This window comes from Hyaena hyaena, unplaced genomic scaffold, assembly GCF_003009895.1.
Source record: "Hyaena hyaena isolate Hyena2069 unplaced genomic scaffold, ASM300989v1 scaffold_252, whole genome shotgun sequence".
NCBI classification, from domain to species: domain Eukaryota; kingdom Metazoa; phylum Chordata; class Mammalia; order Carnivora; family Hyaenidae; genus Hyaena; species Hyaena hyaena.
The window spans coordinates 1,749,780-1,770,773 of NW_024080884.1; the positions used below are offsets into that span (position 1 = coordinate 1,749,780).

The 20,994-nt window shown below is 39.2% G+C and overlaps 1 protein-coding gene and 1 pseudogene across 1 annotated transcript; one reads left to right on the forward strand and one right to left on the reverse strand.

Moving 5' to 3' along the window:
- The first annotated feature begins 618 nt into the window (after nt 1-618).
- LOC120240326 lies at nt 619-6,237 on the forward strand (annotated as a pseudogene).
- A 7,291-nt stretch (nt 6,238-13,528) lies between these two features.
- Nucleotides 13,529-14,880, reverse strand: LOC120240328 (olfactory receptor 5A2). The gene is made up of 2 exons (XM_039245039.1): nt 14,837-14,880; nt 13,529-14,499 (listed from the first exon to the last, which is right to left on the reverse strand). Exon 2 carries the CDS (start codon nt 14,486-14,488, stop codon nt 13,529-13,531), a length of 960 nt encoding a protein of 319 aa, XP_039100970.1. The 5' UTR covers nt 14,489-14,499; nt 14,837-14,880.
- Nucleotides 14,881-20,994: the final 6,114 nt, after the last annotated feature.

Here is a 20,994-nt window from a genome sequence, read left to right on the forward strand (position 1 = left end):
GTCTCTCTCTCTCTCCTAGAAATAAATAAAACATAAAAAAAAAAAAAATAGTAGGTGTGATTTGTATGTCCTGATTTGGAGTTCTTTCCAACATGTTATGCTGCATTATTAATCTAAAAATACCTACTTAAGATCATTCCCACAAACATTTTGCTTGTTTGTTTCTAGGTTAAAAAAATTTTTTTTCAATGTTTATTTGAGACACTGTGGGGTGGGGCAGAGAAAGAAAGGGAGACACAGAATCTGAAGCAAGATCCAGGCTCTGAGCTGTCAGCACAGGGCCCAACATGGAGCTCGATCTCACAAACTGTGGGACCATGACCTGAAACGAAGTTGGACGCTTAACCAACTGAGCCCCCCAGCTTCCCGTGTTTCTGGATTTTTAGAAATGAAACTCATCTACCCTGCCAGTTACTAGGGATGCAGAAATGTTCTAGACAAGGTCTCATCCTTAATTTGATCTACTTCAGCTATTCTTACCTCCAAGAAGAAAGGTGGCAATGAGTTAATTATTTAACTCTCACTGATAGGTTAGTAGTTATATATCCCCCCAACAGGAACTGTAATAGCTTAATCTTTTTAAAGATAGAACACCAAAAAGTATAGAATGTGGGCATCATGGCCAAGCAATGGAAGCCAGGTTTCTGGTAAGAACAAAAATGTTCCACAAATCACACTTTCTGAGAGTCTAATAAACTGTTGCTACACTGGAAAGAATGTGGCAGACCTTTGTGCACCCAAATGTTCTAGCCGCAATATCTGCAATATAATTTCTCATCTGCCATCTTCATATGGTTAACAGGAAAACAAGTCAAATCTGTGTCATGTAACTATGTGAAATGTAAAGTACTGTATAAATAATAATGTAAATATAAATATGTATGAAATTAGTCCATACATTCTTGTATGGGGAAAAAATGTCTTTAAAAAATTCTCTTTAAATTCTCTTGGTTGGACTCTGAGTGTCCATGGTACCCCCAGTCTGGTGGTTTTCTGCCCCCTGGTCCACTTATTAGGCACACCACAATAGCCAGTATTTCTGAGGTCTTGCATGGTGTTTGTGAAGCTACCATGGAACATGTTCCAGGCTTGCCTTTACCTAGAAATTTATGACTTTGACTTCTTTATAGCCTGTGCGAATCTCCCCAACCTCGATTCTATTTTTTAAGAATAATTAACACAAAGTGTTATATTAGTTTCCAGTGTACAGTATAATGAATGGTCCAGCCAGAAATCAGAGAGGAAATCAAAAGATACATGGGGACAAATGAAAACACAGTGGTCTAAAATCTTTGGGGTGCAACAAAAGCTATTCTTAGAGGGAATATTATACGAATGCAGGCCTACCTCAAGAAGAAAGAAAAATCCCTGCCTTGATTTTAAGTGTCCATCTTCTTTCTTCCATTTCTTTCTCCCATCTCTCTTTCACAATTCACTTCACATGAGTCCCAAGTGGTAAGCTAAGTTTCTAAAGGTTCTAAACTTTCAATGAATGTTTTTTAATATGTTGACTCTGAAGCATTTCTAGCATCTTAGTGTAATGGACAGCCTTTGAGATGGTCCCCAATGACCTTAGTCTTCTGTTGTTCATGGGTTTGTGTAGACCACTCCTATACTTAACAGAGCTAACTCATATAACCAAGAATAGATTAGCTTCCTGCTGTCAGCCAGCACAAACCTGCCAGCCTATTTGGGAAGTGGGTCCTCCAGCCTTAATCTACTTTCAGAGGCCTACAGCCCTGACCCTCTATTTACTGGGGTACAACCTCATGAGAAGCCCTGAGCCAGAACACATAGCCAAGTTGCCTCTGAATTCCTGATCCACGGAAACTGTCTAATAAATATCTACTTATGTTTGAAGTCTCAAAGTTTTATAGTAATTTCTTGTGCAAGGATAGGTAATTATCTATAAATGAAGACCATTCATGCTAAAAAAGGAGTCACATTTTTGTCATCTTGGTATACATTATAAAATTATTTCAGAATCAAGATCTTTCTTTTTTTAAATTTCTTTTTAGAAAGAGAGAGAGAGAGAGAGGGAGGGGCAGAGGGAGAGGGAGAGAGAGAGAGAGAGAGAGAGAGAATCCCAAACAGGCTCCATGCTGATGGAGCCTGACATAGGGCTCAAATCTACGAGCCCTTAGATCTTGACCTGAGCTGAAATCAAGAGTTGGACACTTAACTGACTAAGCCACTCAGGTGCCCAGGGAATCTTTCACTTTTTAGCAACAGAGAAAAAGAACTGAAACTGGGCCTAACAATAAAGTGAATCTATTAGCTCATAAAACTGAAGTAGTCAGAGAAAACCTGATGATCCAGTGGCTCAAACAATATTACAAATGGCCAGTTTCTTCTCTTCTTATGTAGTAATTGTTTCATCCTATGGATAATTTCCCTTACAAAGAAAAATTGTATAAGTTCTAGATCTCCCAGTCTTGCTTCATATCATTCAATAGAAGACAGTGTCTCTTCTAGCAGCTTCCATGAAAGATAAAAATGTTTTCTCTCCCAAAAGCCCTAACGAGCATCTCTCTGCATCTTTTAAAGCATCAAAGATAGCTTTGATCAGGTTTTATCTCTCACTTCTACCCCAAGCTATTTGCAGTGGCTATTGATTATTTTCTGATTGGCTTAAACTACATATAAATATATAATTCATATACTTAATTATACATAATTAGTGTACCAATAAACATATATTAGTATACTATTATATGTGTATATAATGTATGTTATTACATGTATTCCTACTGTACATTAAAGATACTCCTCAGATGGGAAAGGGGGTGATGGGCATGGAAGAGAGCACTTGGGATGAGCACTGGGTGTTATATGGAAACTAACTTGACAATAACCTACAAAAAAAAGGATACTCCTCAGAGAATGAATGATTATGAATGCTAAATAGCAATAAGTCAGTAAATAAATAAATCATGAATTTTTGTAATTTACCCTCAATGTAAAGAAACACTAAGTATATATATACAGTTTTTAAAGTCAAGTAGTTTTAATAGATTTGTAATGGAAAATTTTTTTGGTTCCACCCCATTCTCACACCTTATATGGCTGTATAAGGATGCAATATCTTCTTTAAAACACATGAAACTACATTAATATGACTGTGCTAATTTTGGAGTTTTATTTTCTACATAGTGTTACACTCCTTTCATTGTCTTTTTACCATCTGAAGCATTACTTTTTGTTTGTTTCTTTTAGGCTGCCCTTCCACATTGCAGAGAAAGGCACTAAAAAGCAAGACTTGAGGCTCTATGTTTATGGCCAGAGACTGTCCTCGGTGGGGCTTCCTGCTAGGCAATTTGGGGAGCACTTCTCAAATGCTCTGATAAACTCTGCTGTAATCATGGGCAGGTTTTTCTCTCCACAGGAATTCTCCAGTTTCCTGCCCAGGAGATATAACCTAGCTAGGAGTATTCTGCAAGTTGAATAAATGAATGGAGTAGGTGTGCCGTGGAGAAAGAATCTCCCTTTTTACCATGTACATATTATCTTCATCTCTCTATTTTTATCATTCCCCCATAGATATATGTGATGGCCCTGAGCCTGTGCTTTTTGGTTCAGTATTCCAGAGAAGTAATCTCTAATATTCTACTAGAGGGAGGGAGGAATGATGGCGGAAGGCGCAGTTTCCTATATGCAAGAGGATGGGATGGGTTGGTCTAGGAGTTTAGTTACTCTTAAAAGGGCACTTGTTGGGATGAGCACTGGGTGTTATATGGAATCCAACCTGACAATAAACTATGAAAGAAAGAAAAAAGATTTTCAATCAAATCTCCAGTTTTAAGTCCCAACCACTGTGCAGGTGCTTGGTGCCTATAATTCCTGATCCTTTTTGAGAGCTATGCAATGGAAATCAACTTGCTTCTTCTGGGCTTTTCTGTGCCCCCTACCCTGGACCCATAGCGTCCTGATTTCTTGAATCTAAGTTGGTTACTCCTCATAGATCTGCTTTCCAGCTTCCAACTTCTGTGGTCATTTCTCCTGGTATCCATATCTTAGTTATTTTATTGGCTAAAAAAATCTCTTATTGTCATTTTAGGCAGGCTCTAGGAAGGAGTAAAGACAAGTGTGTGGATTCAGCCCATTATGTTCAGTCACTTATCGCAACTGTATTTTCAAATTTCTTAAGCCATTTTATATTTTCAGTAGAAATAAGTGACTATATTTATTGTATTTCATAGTTCATTGTATTTTCATCAGCATTCAGATAACGTAATTTAAAAATTATTTTAACATTTGTTTTTTTACTGATATTTCATTACATTAAAAAATTGGTTTAATTTCCCTCTTTATCTTTGAAATGAAACTTTTTCTTCGTATATTTATATATTTTTAACCATATTCCTTTTCATCCTATTTCTATTCAGCACCTCTACTTGTAAAACCGTAATTAACTTATACTGTTATTTTACTAATGTCTATAGCCTACTGTTACAACCACATTTTTTAATAAGGCCTTATATTTGAGTAACAAATATATATATATAACAAATACATATATATGTATAATGAAGATCTGATAAAAGCACATTTTGCTTTCATTCCAAAGCTATAACTAGGGCATAATTTTAAAAATTAAATTTCAAGGGACACCCAGGATAAACACCCAACTCTTGATTTCAGCTGGGATCATGATCTCATGGTTCCTGAGTTCAGCCCCTGTGTTGGGCTCTTCACTGCCAGTGCAGAGCCTGCTTAGGATTCCCTCTCTTTCCCTCTCTCTCTTTCTCTCTCCCTCTCCCTCTGCCCCTCCCCCACTCATGTTATCTCTCAAAATAAATAAATTCTTAAAAAATTAAATTTTAATATGTCAGAGTTAACTGAAAAATTGAGAAATTCGTATGTAGAATCTCATATGTAGAATTACGAAATAAACAATTTCACTACATTTTAATTGATCTGTAAAACAAGACCTACTGAACCACAATTATTAACTTCACCACAAAAGACCAAATCCTTTAAAAATAAGTAAATATATGTTGTTACAATGTAACAATGTGACTAAAATTAAATAGTCATGATAACCACATTTCCCTCAAAAGCACTCTACCGAGAACTTACCTGCCAAATGAATTACTCCTCTTAGTTTTTGTTAAATCCTTACAGTGCTGAATAACAACTTGGACTTAAGAACCAAAATACCGGCGCAACTGAAGCAGCTGCAAAGGAACAGGGTGCGGTCTGTGAGGATGACACTGCCAGGCAACATCCGTACGGCGGGGCCGTCTACACCTGGCGGGGCCGTCTACACCTGCCAGGAGAACAGACAGTGGCCGCAGGCAACAGGACCAGAGCATCCAAAAGGTGCCGGGATGCCATCCAGGCCTGCGGCTGCAGCCACAACTCTCCGCAGCCCAGCCATGGCCCATGGTCACTCCAGATGGCTTCGTGTACAAGCGTGAGGCGATCCCGGGGTACCCTTCACACCAGAAGGAGGAGATTGCCCGGCGGATGAAGGCGCTCGAGAAGCGGCTGGGAGACAGACCAGCCTGAGGGCCAGGAGGAGCTGCGCAGCCGCTGAACAGAACCAGGTGCGGCCTTCCTCTAAAAGGAACGCTTCACGCCCAAGGCTGTCCCGGGAACGGCCCAGAAGATGCCTGACAAGAGCCCAGTGCTGGCCCCGCAGGCAAGGACAAGGACAAAGCGCTGACTGGATTCCGTGGCAGATCCCAGGGGCTAAGGCCACCAACCGGGGGAAGCCCACACACGCGCTGTGCACACGCCCCACGTCGGAGAAGCCAGTGCGCATGTCAGACCTGACGCGCATGCGCTTCACGCCGTTCGACGTGGACCGCGTGGGGTTCGTCAGGTGCAGTGAGCGCTGAGGGTGCGCTGGGACCCGCGACGGCCGGAGCGACGCCACGCCTCGCGCGGTGCTGAGGCCCTCTGGGGCCAGGGTCACCCTTGAGGGCCTGCAGAAGCTGACTCGGAAGGACAGGGTGGACCTCGTGAACTGGGAGAATCGACATCATCGTGGTGCAGCGGGGCGGCATGGGCTTGGCGGGCTCCGGAGTGATGGCGGAGGCCGAGAAGTCGAGGCCCTGGAGGCCGGCCTGGCGCACTGGAGAGCTCCTCAGCACTGGCACGCGACTGGCCGTGTGGCGCCCCTCCGTTGGCAGTGCTGGAACTCGGGTCTGTGGCAGGAGAGGTGGCCGGCTGCTCCCCGGGTGTGTCTGCTGCAGTGGCTCAAGTTCGAAGGAGTGGGCTACGAATAGTTAATGTGGTTTAATCTTAAGAATAAAATCTGCATTGAATGCAAATGCACAGTTAAAATTAGGTAAGAGTGGCCAGAAGTCAAAGCCTGAGCTGAGACCGTAAGAGGGCGCCACTCTGAGGAGCTAAGTGGAAATCCGCTCCCATCCTTTCGTGGTAAGCCAAATTTGAAGTCCCAGAGAAGTCTAGGAATGCCTCTCCCCAAATTAAAATGCGGTAAGACTCCCAAAGGCAACGAAATGAAGTGGGGCTGGGAAAGAAAGAACCAAAATATTAAGATTTGTACAAAACACTAAGGTTAATTCTTTAGACAAATATTAAGTGCGTACAATGTGCCAGGCATTGTTCACACACTGGAATACTGAGGATCCTGTTAAGATAAATGATAGATGCCAAGATGGTAGGGTGTGGAAGGGGGGCAATCTTCCCCTGCCTCTTTGGAACCCAAACTGGCAGACAAGGTCACAGAAAGATTGAATTGAGATCCCTCTCGGTTCTACAATAAACCCCTCTAACAACTCCTGCAAGTGAAAGTTTACCCCATGAGGGTAGAGAAATATCAAACTCAGTTCTAAGGACGCATACTGAAAACATCCAAATGGCTAACAGCTACATGAAAAGATGCTCAACATCACTAACCATCAGGGAAATGCAGGTTAATACCACAATACCTCTCACCTATTAGAATGGCCATAATCAAGAAGGCAAGAGAGGGGTGCTTGCATGGTTCAGTGAGTCAAGCATCTGACTTCAGCTCAGGTCATGATCTTGGGCATCTGACCACCTCAGGTCATGATCTGGCTGTCCATGAGCTTGAGCGCCGTATTGGGCTCTGTGCTGACAGCTCAGAACCTGGAGCCTGCTTCAGATTCTGTGTCTCCCTCTCTCTCTGCTCCTCCCCCACTCACACACTCTCACTCTCAAAAATGAATAAATGTTAAAAAATTTTAACTTTTTAAGGGATCTAGGATTGCTGATGCATAGGAGCACATGTACCCCAATGTTCATAGCAACACTCTCAACAATAGCTAAAACATGGAAAGAGCCTAAGTGTCCATCAACGGACGAATGGATCAAGATGTGGTTTATCTATACGATGGAATACTACATGGCACTGAGAAAGAATGAAATCTGGCCATGTGTAACAACATGGGTGGACCTTGAGGGTGTTATGCTGAGCGAAATAAGTCAGGCAGAGAAGGACAAATACCACATGATTGCATGTATAGGAGGATTAGGAGGAAGTTAACTGAGGAACAGGGGGAGAAAAAGGGGGAAAATAGTGGGGGGGAGAGAGAGAGAGGCAAACCATGAAAGACTCTTGAATACTGAGAACAAACTGAGGACTGATGGGTGTGGGGAGGGAGGGGGGAGATGTGCATGGAGGAGGGCACTTGTGGGGATGAGCACTGGGTGTTCTATGGAAACCAACTTGACAATAAACTATTTGTAAAAAAAATTTTTTAATAAAATTTTTTTTAAAAGGTGGCAAGAGATAATCAGTGTAGGTGAGGATGTGGAGAAAAAGGAACCTTTCTACACTGTTGGTGGTAATGTAAATTAGTGCAACCACTGTGGAAAGCAGTGTGGAGTTTCCTCAGAAAATTAAAAATAGAAATACCATACAATCCAGTGATTCCACTACTGGGTATACACCCAAAGGAAATGAAAACTGAATATCAAAGAGATATTTGCACTCTCATGTTTCTTGTGGCATTATTCACAATAGCCAAGATATCCTAATAACCTGAGTACGCATCAATGGATGAAAGATAAAATGCGATATATGTGATACACGCACACAAGAATATTATTTAGCCATGAGTAAGCAGGAAACTCTTCCATTTGAGACAAAATGGATGGCCCCTGAGGACATTATACTAAGTGAGATTAGTCAGGCAGAAAGACAAATATGCATGATAGCATTTACAGGTGGAATCTTAAAAAGCCAAACTAATAAACAGAGAGTAAAAATACGATTGTCAGGGCTGAACAATAAAGGAAGAAGATGGGGTTCTTTTATGTTTATTTACTTTTGAGAGAGAGAGAGAGAGACAGAGACAGAGGCGCAAATGGGGGAAGGGCAGAGAGAGAAGGAGACACAGAATCTGAAGGAGGCTCCAGGCTCCCAGCTGTTAGCACAGAGCAGGATGCATGGCTCAAACTCACAGACTTGGAGATCATAACCTGGGCCAAAGTCAGATGCTTAACCGACTGAGCCACCCAGGTGCCCCAGGAATAAGATGTGTTTTAAGAGTACAAACTTGCAACTAGTAGTAAATAAATCTTAGGGGTCTAATGCAAAATATAGTGAATATAGGCAACAACAATGTATTACATTCATCAAACTTGCTAAGAGACTAGATCTTAAATTATCCCAACCAGGGACATCTAGGTGGCTCAATTGGTGGAGTGTCCAACTTCGATTCAGATCATAATCTTATAGGTTGTGAGTTTGAGCCCTGTATCAGGCTCTGTGCTGACAGCTCATAGCCTGGAATCTGCCTCAGATACTGTGTCTTTCTCTCTGCCCCTTCTCCACTCACGTTCTGTCTCTCTTTCTCTCTCAGATGTAAATAAACATTTTAAGAAATTATACCAACCAAAAATAAGAAATAATAACTATGTGATGTGATAGAAGTGCTAACTCTGCTACAATGGCAACCATATCACAATAGGTAAATGTATCAAATCAATATATTGTATACCTTAACACAATGTTATAGGTCAAGTATATTTCATTTAAAAATTCAAAGATAAATTTTAAAAAAGAATCATGCTGAATACCAAAAGGATAAAAAAGTGATACTGAGTTATGCTTCATTGTAATTGTAAAATAAAAGTAAACCAAATGAGTTAAGAAGGCTAGCATCTTCATCAAAGGTGCTCAACTGGCTAATGCAGGAAAATATCATGCATGGCCTTCTGTTGAAAAACTGCCAGAGGTGGTAAGTATTGAAAAACAATTCCAGAACTTTCAGAGATCTGAAAGCCACAGACACCAAAAGTGTTAAACCTTCTGGTTTACCTCTGGTAAAAAGGGACTGCAAGAAAAATGCGGCATTCAGACCTGACAGTATAGATAATACAGCAAACTATAAAGAGTATCTGTGACAAGAGACATGGAATGAGTAAAGGAAAAATTGGACAGGCAAGTCCCCTGAAGTGCAGGACTTCTCAGAACTCACCTCTTTTTGATAAGGCTCATGAACAACTCCCAGCTGCTGCTCAGCCCCGGATCTTATTTCTAATTGTATTCTAGACTGAGGGTCAAGTTGAAGGGTGAGAGGATCCCTGCCAGACTACTTCCTTAGCTTTGGGTTCTTAGAAAATGAACTGAGTTTCAATGAATGTCTCATATAGGGACTTCCTCCTCCTGGTGCAGGTGCATCAATAATTTCATTTCTTAAGCATTTCTTAAGATGAAAACCACCCAGCCTTCCTTTGCATAAGAAAGAGGTTTTATTAGAACAAGAATATTCCATACAGTATCAATGTGATACTTTACACATGCCAGTTTTTCTATTTATATTGACGCTTAAGACCATTATGACTTATTTCAGAAAGTTTTGAGAGATGAAGTCTCTTTTCCCGTTGAGTCTCCATGGGTCCAAGATGCCTATTTCTAGAGTGTGGTCTCACCAAAATGGATGGTTTGTCTTCCATCCAGTCTAGCAACACTGAAGGGAGACACTGCTACATCCATTTGATAAAAGTTCCAAGTCATGATTGCAAGAGCCTGCTGGCTATTTCAGGTGGGGAATCTCATCACTGGCCAGATCCATAATGACTATTGCACATAAGAAGTCTTAGCCAGCATTAGAAGGGGAAAGGAAAGCATGAGAAGAGAATGGAATAGAAGCAGCAAAGGTCACATATGAACAGTTGGTTTCTCTTTCTGTTATGTAGGAGGTGTTGCAGACAAGGAGACCCACCAAGAATTCAAGGAAGGTGGTCATAGATCAAGGTGATGGGAGAATGGTGGAATACACGGTATAGCCTCATATGTGCAAGACATTTAGGCTCTCCCTGATCAAGCATAGGTCAGAAGGATCCAAATCAGTTATCTGGGCACAGGGAAGTAAATTACAAGTGTTTTGTTATTTGTGTGGTGATCACAGAATTAGGCAAGCCCTAGGTTTCTCTAGGTTTATGACTAGAAACATAAGACATTAATCTTTAGGAAGAAAAGTTAAAATCTCACCAGAACACATTTAACGCATCAGTCACTAATCCCTAAGTTTGTGAGTAAAAGAGGGATGCTGGGAGAGACTGTAATCATATATACCTACCAAAAAAAAAAAAAAATTAGGGGAATATAGGTGGTACATGTGGACTATAATCAGGTTTCTGAAAACCCTAAAAATTAAACCACAAAATCAAATCATAATAAATAAAATGGGGACACCTGAGTGGCTCAGTCAGATAAGTGACTTTGGCTCAGGTTATGATCTCAAGGTTGGTAAGCTCAAGCCCCACATCAGGCTCTGTGCTGACACAGGCTCTGTCCCTCTCTCTCCCTGCACCTCCCCTGCTTGTGCTCTGTCTCTCTCTCTCTCAAAAATAAATAAACATTTAAAAATTAATAATAAAATTGGTTTATAAATAAATAAATAAATGACCGAGGTATTTAGAGACACAATTTTTCTTACACCAATGTGTGGACATATTGATTAGAAGAGAGGAAGATGAATTCTTGAGGAGAGAAAGGGTCAGTGCCCTGGCTCAGCACTTCAGCCTATCTGGACCCTGTTGTTGGACAGACCAGGTGCTGACACACATTGCCCACTTTCTCTCCAAATAGACTTCTTTTCCCATGTGGTTTCCTCAGCAAGACAGAATTGTGCCACTCAACAAGTACAAGTTTGGCAATTTTGTTCTTCCATGGAAAACTCAAAATGTCATCTGGTTTATGTGCTTAGCTATTCTGAGCTTGGTAACTTCGGTCCATCTGGAAGAGGTCCTCAGAGGTTGTGAAGAGGAGAGCACACCCTGGATTCTGTAATTTTACTCAAGTGAATCCGTCTCCAGCCAGCTAGCTTCCTGCCACCCCTGGACAGCCCTACCTTGTCTTGCTTCAAAGAGCTATAGAACACCTGATACTTTCACTGCCAAAAATATCATTTAATGTATGTCTATGTATATGCCCCATAATAAATGCACTTATTTAGGAAGTTTTATTTAACAGGTGGTTTACTATAAACTCAGGTCATTTTTGCTTTATTCAAGTCTCATGACCAAATCCCATCTTATGCACTATATTTAACAGTTATTAATGAGCATTACTTTTTTTTCGGTAGTATGGAAAACTGCAAAAGTACATTATATCTTCTCAATGCAGGGAGAAAATGTTGACTGGCACAAAGCATGTATGTAGCTGAACAAGAGATATTTTTCTCAATATCTTACATTCAGAATCTGTGTTCATCAAAAGAATTTAGGCATGATAATAGACCAGTGACAGCTCCATGTAAATCCAAAACATGAGGCATATTTTCCATTATTTGTTTGTTTGTTTGTTTTGTTCCAATGACTTTTGGCATGAGGAGAATTTAAGATTAGCTACCAAAGGTAAATTGAAAGATAAGAGCTCAGTAAAGTGGGGTACAGGTAAGGAAAGGTGGAGGGAAAAACTAGCTAAAAGGAAAGGCAAGGTGTCCAGGTAGCTGATAAGAGGTCGCTCAATGGTAGCATTTCCATGTATGGCCACTTCTATGAACTTGAGTTCCTTCTACTTGCCTAAAGACTGCTTCCTCTATGCAAAAGAGTAGCAGAGATGAGAGGCATGGGCATGCGTTTTTTCTGAGACTATTATGTCCCAATTTGAGTAGATATCCCCAAGGTACCTAATTTGCTTCTTTTTAGCACATTAACCTGAATTTCTCTTGATTTATACAAAATTGACTAGTAATATGAACTAACATTTATTAAGTATTACCATAAAACCAGGCACTAAGCTAAGCTCTTTTCATGCATGTGCTTCACTTAATTGTTGAATCACTTTCATGAGGCAGGTACCATTGTTATCTTCATTTTACAGATGAGAAAAATGGAGTTGGTAAATAACTTGCGTAAGTCCACCTACCTACAAAGTGGCAGACACAAGATTAATAATTGCAGATCTGCTGTTTTAAGAACGCCTAATGAATACTCTTAACCACTTTCACCCCGGTCTCTGCAGACTCAATTTCCAATGCATTAAAGCCATCACAAATATCACATGTTTTATTCTATTCTATTCCCATTTCTTTGGCTCAAATGGTGATAAATAAATATTATTATAGAATAATAATAATAATAATAATAATCACCCCTTGAGCATTTGCTATCCATCACTACTATTCTAAGTGCTTGTATATACTGAGTCATGTAATTCTTCACAATAAGCCTATGAGATAATTACTATTATTATTCTTATTTTACACATAAGGAACTAAGGCACAGAGAACCCAAGTATACACAGGTAGATATTTTACTTATTTACGGCCAACCAAGGGCAGCCACAGTTGAGTAAATGTATGCCAGTTGTTTACTGCTGGTTTAAGGACACATAACAAGTTCTGAGAAAACATGAAGAGAAAAATCACTCTCTTCAATTCCTTGGCTAAATTCCGTTTTAGGACTTATCACAAAATCGGTGAAAACAGAACTTTTCACCCCAATTGAACGTATGCTCCTCATCTGTAGGTTCCTAAGAAATGTTCAATCATTAAACCCCTGATTAGAGATCTCTTTCCTGCCTTAATATATCGAAAGGGTCAGTGACCACCACAGTGGGTCACCACAGTGACCACCTTCAGTCACAGTGGATTACAACAGCTGTGATTCTCAAAGAAGAGAGGGTGTCTGCCTTGTGGTGCCCATGTGCTATAAAAGAAGCATGTTAGAGCCTCATAAGAGAGAAAAGCAACTGTTTTTAGAAAAAGTATCTCCCTTCTCAGGTTATTATGCTATATGTCCCATCTTACCTTAAGAATCACCATCCTGAATGCTGGGCTAACATTTTGCTCAGTACTTTCCTCCTACAGACACAATGTCTTTCCCTTTGTCATGGTGAAGTTTTCTGCTAAACTGAGTGTTTATAATATTGGTTTATGTGATGCTATTCATTTTAGAAACCAATAGTGGCCAGACTATTTTCCAATGACTAATAAGTAAACTAGTTGGGGGAATATTGGAAAGGGGGAAAAAAAGTCTAGTCAACACAAACCATTGTGTAGATCAACTAATCCAAAACTGCATGAAAATCTGCACTGTTAGTTCAGCTCACAGCTTCTTTGAAAACATTACCTCAGGGTCAGAAAAACGAAGGCCCATAAGAAAGCACATGATCCTTTTGCATAGCTTTCCTCATGGCATCTTTAATCTCCTTATTCCTAAAACTATAGATGATAGGATTTACCACAGGGATCATCAGAGCATAGAATATGGACACCACCTTGTCCCGATTGAGGGAGTAGCTAGAACGAGGTCGCATGTACACAAAGAGACCAGAACCATAGAAGAGAGTCACAGCAGTCAGGTGAGAGGCACAGGTGCTGAAGGCTTTGGTCCTACCTGTAGCTGAGCGGATCTTCAGGACAGCAGCAACAATGTAACCATAAGAGATGAGTATCACCAGGACAGAAGCCATTCCAACAACAACACCCACAATGAAGTTCACCACCTGGCTGGTAAAGGTATCAGAGCATGACAGAACCAGAACTGGAGGAAGGTCACAGAAGAAGTGGTCAATCATGTTGGGCCCACAGAAATCATGCTGATAGACAGAGTATGTTTCAATGAAAGAACTTAGGAATCCACCCACATAGGCCCCAGCCACCATCTTTAAACAAAGTGCATGGGATATGAGGACTGTGTAGAGCAATGGGTTGCAGATTGCAGCATAGCGGTCATAGGCCATGGCTGCCAAAAGAAAGCATTCACTCAGCCCCAGTCCACAGAACACAAAGTACTGCGTGGCACAGCCAACAAAGGAAATGGTTTTCTGTCCTGTGATGATGTCAGAGAGCATCTTGGGAGTCGTGGAGGACACAGAGCCGATATCTAGGAAAGATAAGTTACTGAGGAAGAAGTACATGGGTGTGTGTAAGTGGGGGTCCATCCTGATGAGGGCAATGAGGCTCAGGTTCCAGACTAGAGTCAGGAGGTAAATCCCCAGAAATAACACAAAAAGGAAAATCTTCATTTGAGGGTGGTCCGAAAATCCCAGGAGGATGAATTTTGTCACAATTGTGTTATTCCTTCCTACAGCCATAGACCTGCTTCCTACAGAAAGAAACAATCCTGTGATCAGTTATATTCTGTTTGTTATTATATAAGTGCATATTTCCTGGAAGATGATATAAACCATTAACATCAAGTTAACATCACAGCCACCTGCTAAGCAACCTTCTTGGAGGAAGTCTGCCCATGATAATCTCTTGGCACTATTTAAAATCTGTATGCTATATATCTTGTTGATTAGAAGAGAATCCATCTAATGGAGACTAAACACTTTCATCACTGTAATCAGAGTTGTCATCACAGATTAAATCTATTACTATCCTACATTATCAGCTTTTCTAATCCCAAGAAAATGTATTGATCAAAATTAGGGATTTACCTCCTAAATTATCCCAGACTTTATTTCAGTATCAAAACACTTTCATAGTTAGTTGGGCTTGACCCTCCTGGCCTCAGGATCTCCTGGGTCATTCCTGACTCCTGGAGGGCTGTGGAAAAGTGACTTCACTTCTCCAGGTCCACATTTTCTCAACTGAAAAATGGGTGGGATGAATCAGATGAGTCTCAAGGTTCCTTTGGACTTGAATTTCTTATGGCTTTTTAGACTTTCTGACTAGAAAATATAAACCCAGATTAATATAAAGTTAGGATTTCTTATATTTTAGATATCTTTAGTATAAGAATCTGAAAAAGGAGCAAACATATTATATTTGACATATTTCATTTTGAGGCAGCAAATCTAACCCATTATAAAAAACAATCCATTCTTTTAGGTAATAAAACCAAGAGGAACAGTATACATACACATTTTATATATATATATATATATATATACACACACACATATATACACATATATATATACACAATATACATATATGTACATATATTTACACATATACACACAATATACATATACATACTATATACATAATGTATATATACATATATGTATACATAATATATACATATATACACATAATGTGTATGTATATATATATATAATATGTATGTATACTGTTCCTCTTGGTTTTATTACCTAAAAGAATGGAGATATATATATATATATATATATATATATATATATCTACTTAGAACTAGAAACTTTTTTCTAATTATATAAGTTTTTATACAGATCACTGCATAAAATGATTAAAGTTTGGATGAACATGATCAACACCATTATGGGACAGAAGGGCCATGAATAATACCTCCATGGTTTGGGGGATGATGGAACAACATGAAGGCTAACTGAAATGGAATGCGCCATGGTGGTCAAGAGCAAGCAGAAACCAGTATTTTCTGAGCAAGAAAAGCTGGAGAGAGTTCATTACATATTCAAGGACAATATTTAAGGATAGGTATGGGACAACTGTGATGTCATCAGGCCAGACCAGATTATAATTTTTAAAACATGAGGGATGCCCATATGCATTTTACATTAAGAAAGACAAACTGAGGGCACCTGGGTGGCTCAGTCAGTTGAGCGTCTGACTTCGGCTCAAGTCATGATCTCATGGTTCGTGGGTTCGAGTCCTATGTCAGGCTCTGTGCTGACAGCTAGCTCAGAGCCTGGGGCCTGCTTCAGATTCTGTGTCTCCCTTTCTCTCTGACCCTCCCCTGCTCATGCTGTCTCTATCTCTCTCAGAAATAAATTAAAAAAAAAAAACATTTAAAAAATTTTCTTAAAGAAAGACAAACTGGTACTGATATAAGATCAAAATGAGGAAAGATAGATGGGTGCAAGAAAGCAGAAGTATTCTGGGAAAGACTCAGGGCTAGAATTAAAGTTGCTGCTATTTTAGCATTTTATAGAACTTGACTGCCCATACATGTTTGCAACCAACTGCAACTATCTGATAGTGTTTCTTTATCATTCATCATATTTCAAGTTGTTCTACATGAAGAGGTGGTCAACATCGCTAATCATCAGGGAAATGCAAATCAAACCGTAATGAGTCATCACCTCACATCTGTTAGGATGTCTATTATTAAAAAGGTAAAAGGTAAGTCTTGGTGAAGATATAGAGAAAAGTGTTGTGCACTGTTGGTGGGAATGTAAATTGATATAATCATTATGACAAACAATATGGAGATTCCTCAAAAAATTAAAAATAAAACTACTGTATGATTCCACAATCCTTCATTTAGATATGTATCCAAAGAAAATGAGGTCAGTATCTTGAAGAGATAGTTCACTTATATGTTTATTGCAGCCTTATTCACAATAGTCACGATATGGAAAGAACCTCAATGTCTATTAATAGATGAATGGGTAAAAAAAACTTGAGGTAGATGATCATGATGGTGGTAGTAGTGATGATGATGATGATGATAGATAAATAGATAAAAGAGGAGAGAATGGAATATTATTCAGCTGTAAAAAGTAGGAAATCTTGTCATTTGCAATAACATAGATGAACCTGGATGACCTCTTGGTAAGTGAAAAAAGCCAAACACAGAAAGATAAATTCTGCATGCTATCATATGTGAAATCTAAAAATTCAAACTCATAAAAGTAAAGGGTAGAATAATGATTGCCAGAGGCTGGGGTGGTTGAGGGGAGGGGATGAGGAAATGTTGGTTGAAGGTTGCAAAGTTTCAGTTATTCAGGATAAGTTCTGGAGATCTAATGAATAGCATGCTGACAATAGCTGTCATTACTATACTGTATATTTGAAGTTTTCTAAGAGGATAGATCTTAAATCTCAACACAGACACACACATGTAGACACACACACACAAAGGGTGACTATGTAGAGGTGATGGATAAGCTATTTAGTTTGAGTGTGGTGATCTTTTCACAACATATACATATACATAAAAACACCTTAAATATATACAATTTATATATGTTAAAGGTGTGCCAGTTAAGTTGTTAAAATGAATACATACTACTCCTAGCTTTCTGTTTTCTAAAATTTAAAATCTCCCTGCGATCAGTCACTGATTAAGTAGCCAAAACCAAGAAGAGCCAAGACTGCTCTTCACTATGATATTAATCTACGAAGCTCCCAAGGAGAAAATAACATGAATTTAGTGTTTCTCATCTTTTTTATTATTATTATTTGAGAGAGAGAGAGAGCTCAAGAAGAGGAAAGGGGCAGAGAGAGAGAGAATCCATACTCACCACAGAGCCTGATGCGAGACTCGATCCTACAATTCTGAGATCATGACCTGAGCTGAAATCAAGAGTCAGACGCTCAACAGAGCCATGTAGGTGCCCCTGTGTTTCTTATCTTAGTGAAATATTCCCTGCCAGAATGTAAGCTTCTTAAAGGCAGGCCAGAAGTTCTGTTTATTGATCTAGTTATTGATTTATCCTATCACTGATCTAGAACAGTGTTTGGGACATTGGCACAGTAAATATTTGTTGAATGAATTAATTTTTTCCTCTGTTTATCTACAGAGCTTTCACAGAGTGTTTAGCTTATAATGAGTGCACAATTATAATATGCAATATATAATACAATCACAAACACTTATTAAAGGCTTATTGAGTACCAGGCACTGTTCAAAGGACTGATTTATATTAACTCATTTAATCCTACCTGGAAGTGTAGACTTACAGATAAAATGTGAAATAAGCTGTAAAATATAATTGTCATTTTTTGGATGAATGAGGTTGGGAGGGAAGGAGCTTGACTTACTGAATTACTTCAGGCAGAAGTGCCTTGAGATCTCATAGTACAGAAGAATTATTGGTTGCTTTGTTCCACTAACATTTTTTATAAACTTCAGTTCATCTGCATTTCCCACTTCTCTATGCCTGGTTTCTGGTTCAGTCAATTTTTTGTGGTTTGGCCTCATGCAAATAGTAATATCTGCTTCTGGAATCCTGGCTCCTTTATTACCAAGTCTTCAAAATGGCCTTAGGGAGTTCATTATTTTAATGGGCAGGGATAGCCATACTTTACCTCCACATGGCTGCCCTGTCACTCACACCTACATCCAAAGTAAAAGCCCAGCAATCATTGGAACCAAAAGTTTCTGAGCACTAATTGTTCCCTGAGGTAATGGTGACAGGGACAACCACCCATTACCAGAGTCTTATTTACAGCTCCCTGCCTTATTCTCCTCTGAGCTTTACGTGATCTGGGTCCAGAAGACTTCTTTTGCATTGTTGGGCAACCTTCCACTTTGAGACCCTTCATTGGAAGTAAACCACACACGAGAGAGTTGGGCTCAAATTCTGGCTCTGCCATTTTATCTGTATAAACATGTACACATTTTTTAAATCTCTGAAATATCCATTTCCTTCCTTGTAACACTGGTGTAATAATCATTATACCAATCTCAAAGGGTTGTTGTGATAATGAAATGAGATGCAGATAGGTAGGTCTTAGCACAATGTTGATGAATAGAAATTACTCAATGAATGTTGAGTAATGACATCATTAACTCTGTCTCCAGGGTCATGGCCAAGAGCTCTTTCATATCTATTTGGCATTTTATTGTGATGAAAACAGTTTCTTTACCCTTTAATATTTTGGATGCTACTCCCAGCACTGCCGTGACCTAGATATGTGGTTGTGGGCAGGTCAGTTAACTCCTCCCCCCACCTCTCCAGGCCTGAGTAAATTGGGCTCATTTTCCAAAGACCCCTCAAGCTCTGAAAATCTAAAATTTTGAGAAACTCATTTCCTGATTTTTGAAACTTTTGTATAGGGATAAAGTTTATAAAAATGAGTTAATCTGTTTCATGGAGATCAAGTCAGCAAACTTAGTCTGAGAATAAAAATTAATTAAATGACAAAAATATCTTCTATGTGAAAGAATATAATCACTGAGATTCTTGACACAAGGTAATAGGCTGAAATTAGGGGAACAAATTTAGCAGCTGAGATCACTGAAAGAAAAAGAGGTAAGTGACTCCAAAAATAGACTGCAAAGGAGACAAGGTAAAGAAGTTCTTAATTTAAAAAATTTTAAGTCTATCTATTTATTTTGAAAGAGAGAGAAAGAATGAGCAAGGGAGGGAGTCAGAGAGAGAGAGAGAATCCCAAGCAGGCTCTGCATCAATGCAGAGCTAGATGCAGGACTCAAACTCACGACCTGCAAAAGCATAACTTGAGCCAAAATCAAGAGTCAGACACTCAACTGACTGAGCCACCCAGGTGTCCCACAGAAGTTCTTTATTAAGAGGAGCATTTTAGGCTAGGACTGTGGATATACTGGCCCAGGAGAGCCTGAGGCTGGGAGAGTCAAGCCCAACTATGAAAGTGTTTTGATACTGAATTAAGATCTGGGATAATTTAGAAGGTAAATCCCTAATTATGATCAATACATTTTATTGGGGTTACAAAAGTTAATAATAGAAGATAGTAGCAGATTTTATCTGTCATGATAACTCTGATTATAATGATAATGATTATTTACAAAGCAAGACTGAGAACTCAAGAATAAGAGCAAATTCTAAACAATGTCTACATTTGATAGGAAAATGTAGAGTGGGGACATTCTATTATTTGCCAACCTATTCTATAAGAAAGTTAAGAAGGAAGAAATTTGTTTTATTAAATTCACTTGGCTATAACCATAGACTCTCATTACCCTTACTTTAAAATATCAGACTTCATAGGGGCGCCTGGGTGGCTTAGTCGGTTAAGCGTCTGACTTTCACTTGGGTCATGATCTCGCGGTTTGTGGGTTCGAGCCCCGCGTCGGGCTCTGTGCTGACAGCCAGCTCAGAGCCTGGAGCCTATTTCGGAGTCTGTGTCTCCCTGTCTCTCTGACCGTTCCCTGCTCGTGCTCTCTCTCTCTCTCTCTCTCTCTCTCTTAGAAATAAATAAAAATATTAATAAAATAAAATAAAATAAAATATCAGACTTCATCTATGATTACATTTAAGAATCTAAAGCAGAAGTTTAAGCGAACACCAAAAGTATGAAAGCAAATAGCACGTTCAAGAACATAAATTTCATATAGAATTACAAATCTTAGGAGGCAATTCTTTGAGAGTCAACTCAAAATTTCTCTCACTAGGATTCTACACACCTTAGACTTTGTTTTCTGAAAGCTTCTCCTAAAATATGATTTGCTCTCATGTTTATTTAACATTTTAGCATATCTATTTTAATGAGGTTATTCTAATTGTTTTAAAGGAAGCCCAGAGAAAAATCCAGAGGTGTGTGACAGTAAAACGAGTCTCAAACGAGTTTGAAAAGTTATCTCGGTTTGTATTTCCTCTACTGCTGAGGACTAAAAACATCAACCTTTTATAGATCTAAAATCTTTTCACCATACATATTCCAAAGAAAGATAAGTACAAGATAAGAGTAAATTTAGAGGCTTTAGAGGTCATATATGTAAGAAGAAAGTGATAAACCATAAGTTACAGAACCTGAGTTCCAATTCCTAGTCTGATGTGGGAGATTAGGTTCTTAAACCTCTCTGGGCCTCAGTTTTCTCCTCTAAAACAAAATACTAAAGTGGAAGACCTCTAAGAACCCAAACAGCATGATTACAACTGATATTAACAACTATATTAACTATATTAACATGGTTCCAACTATATTAGCAAATCATCTGCACAGA

What these genes read in the sequence shown, in the direction of transcription:
- LOC120240328 (XM_039245039.1), bottom strand. Translation starts at nt 14,488, where the DNA reads ATGGCTGTAGGAAGGAATAACACAATTGTGACAAAATTCATCCTCCTG.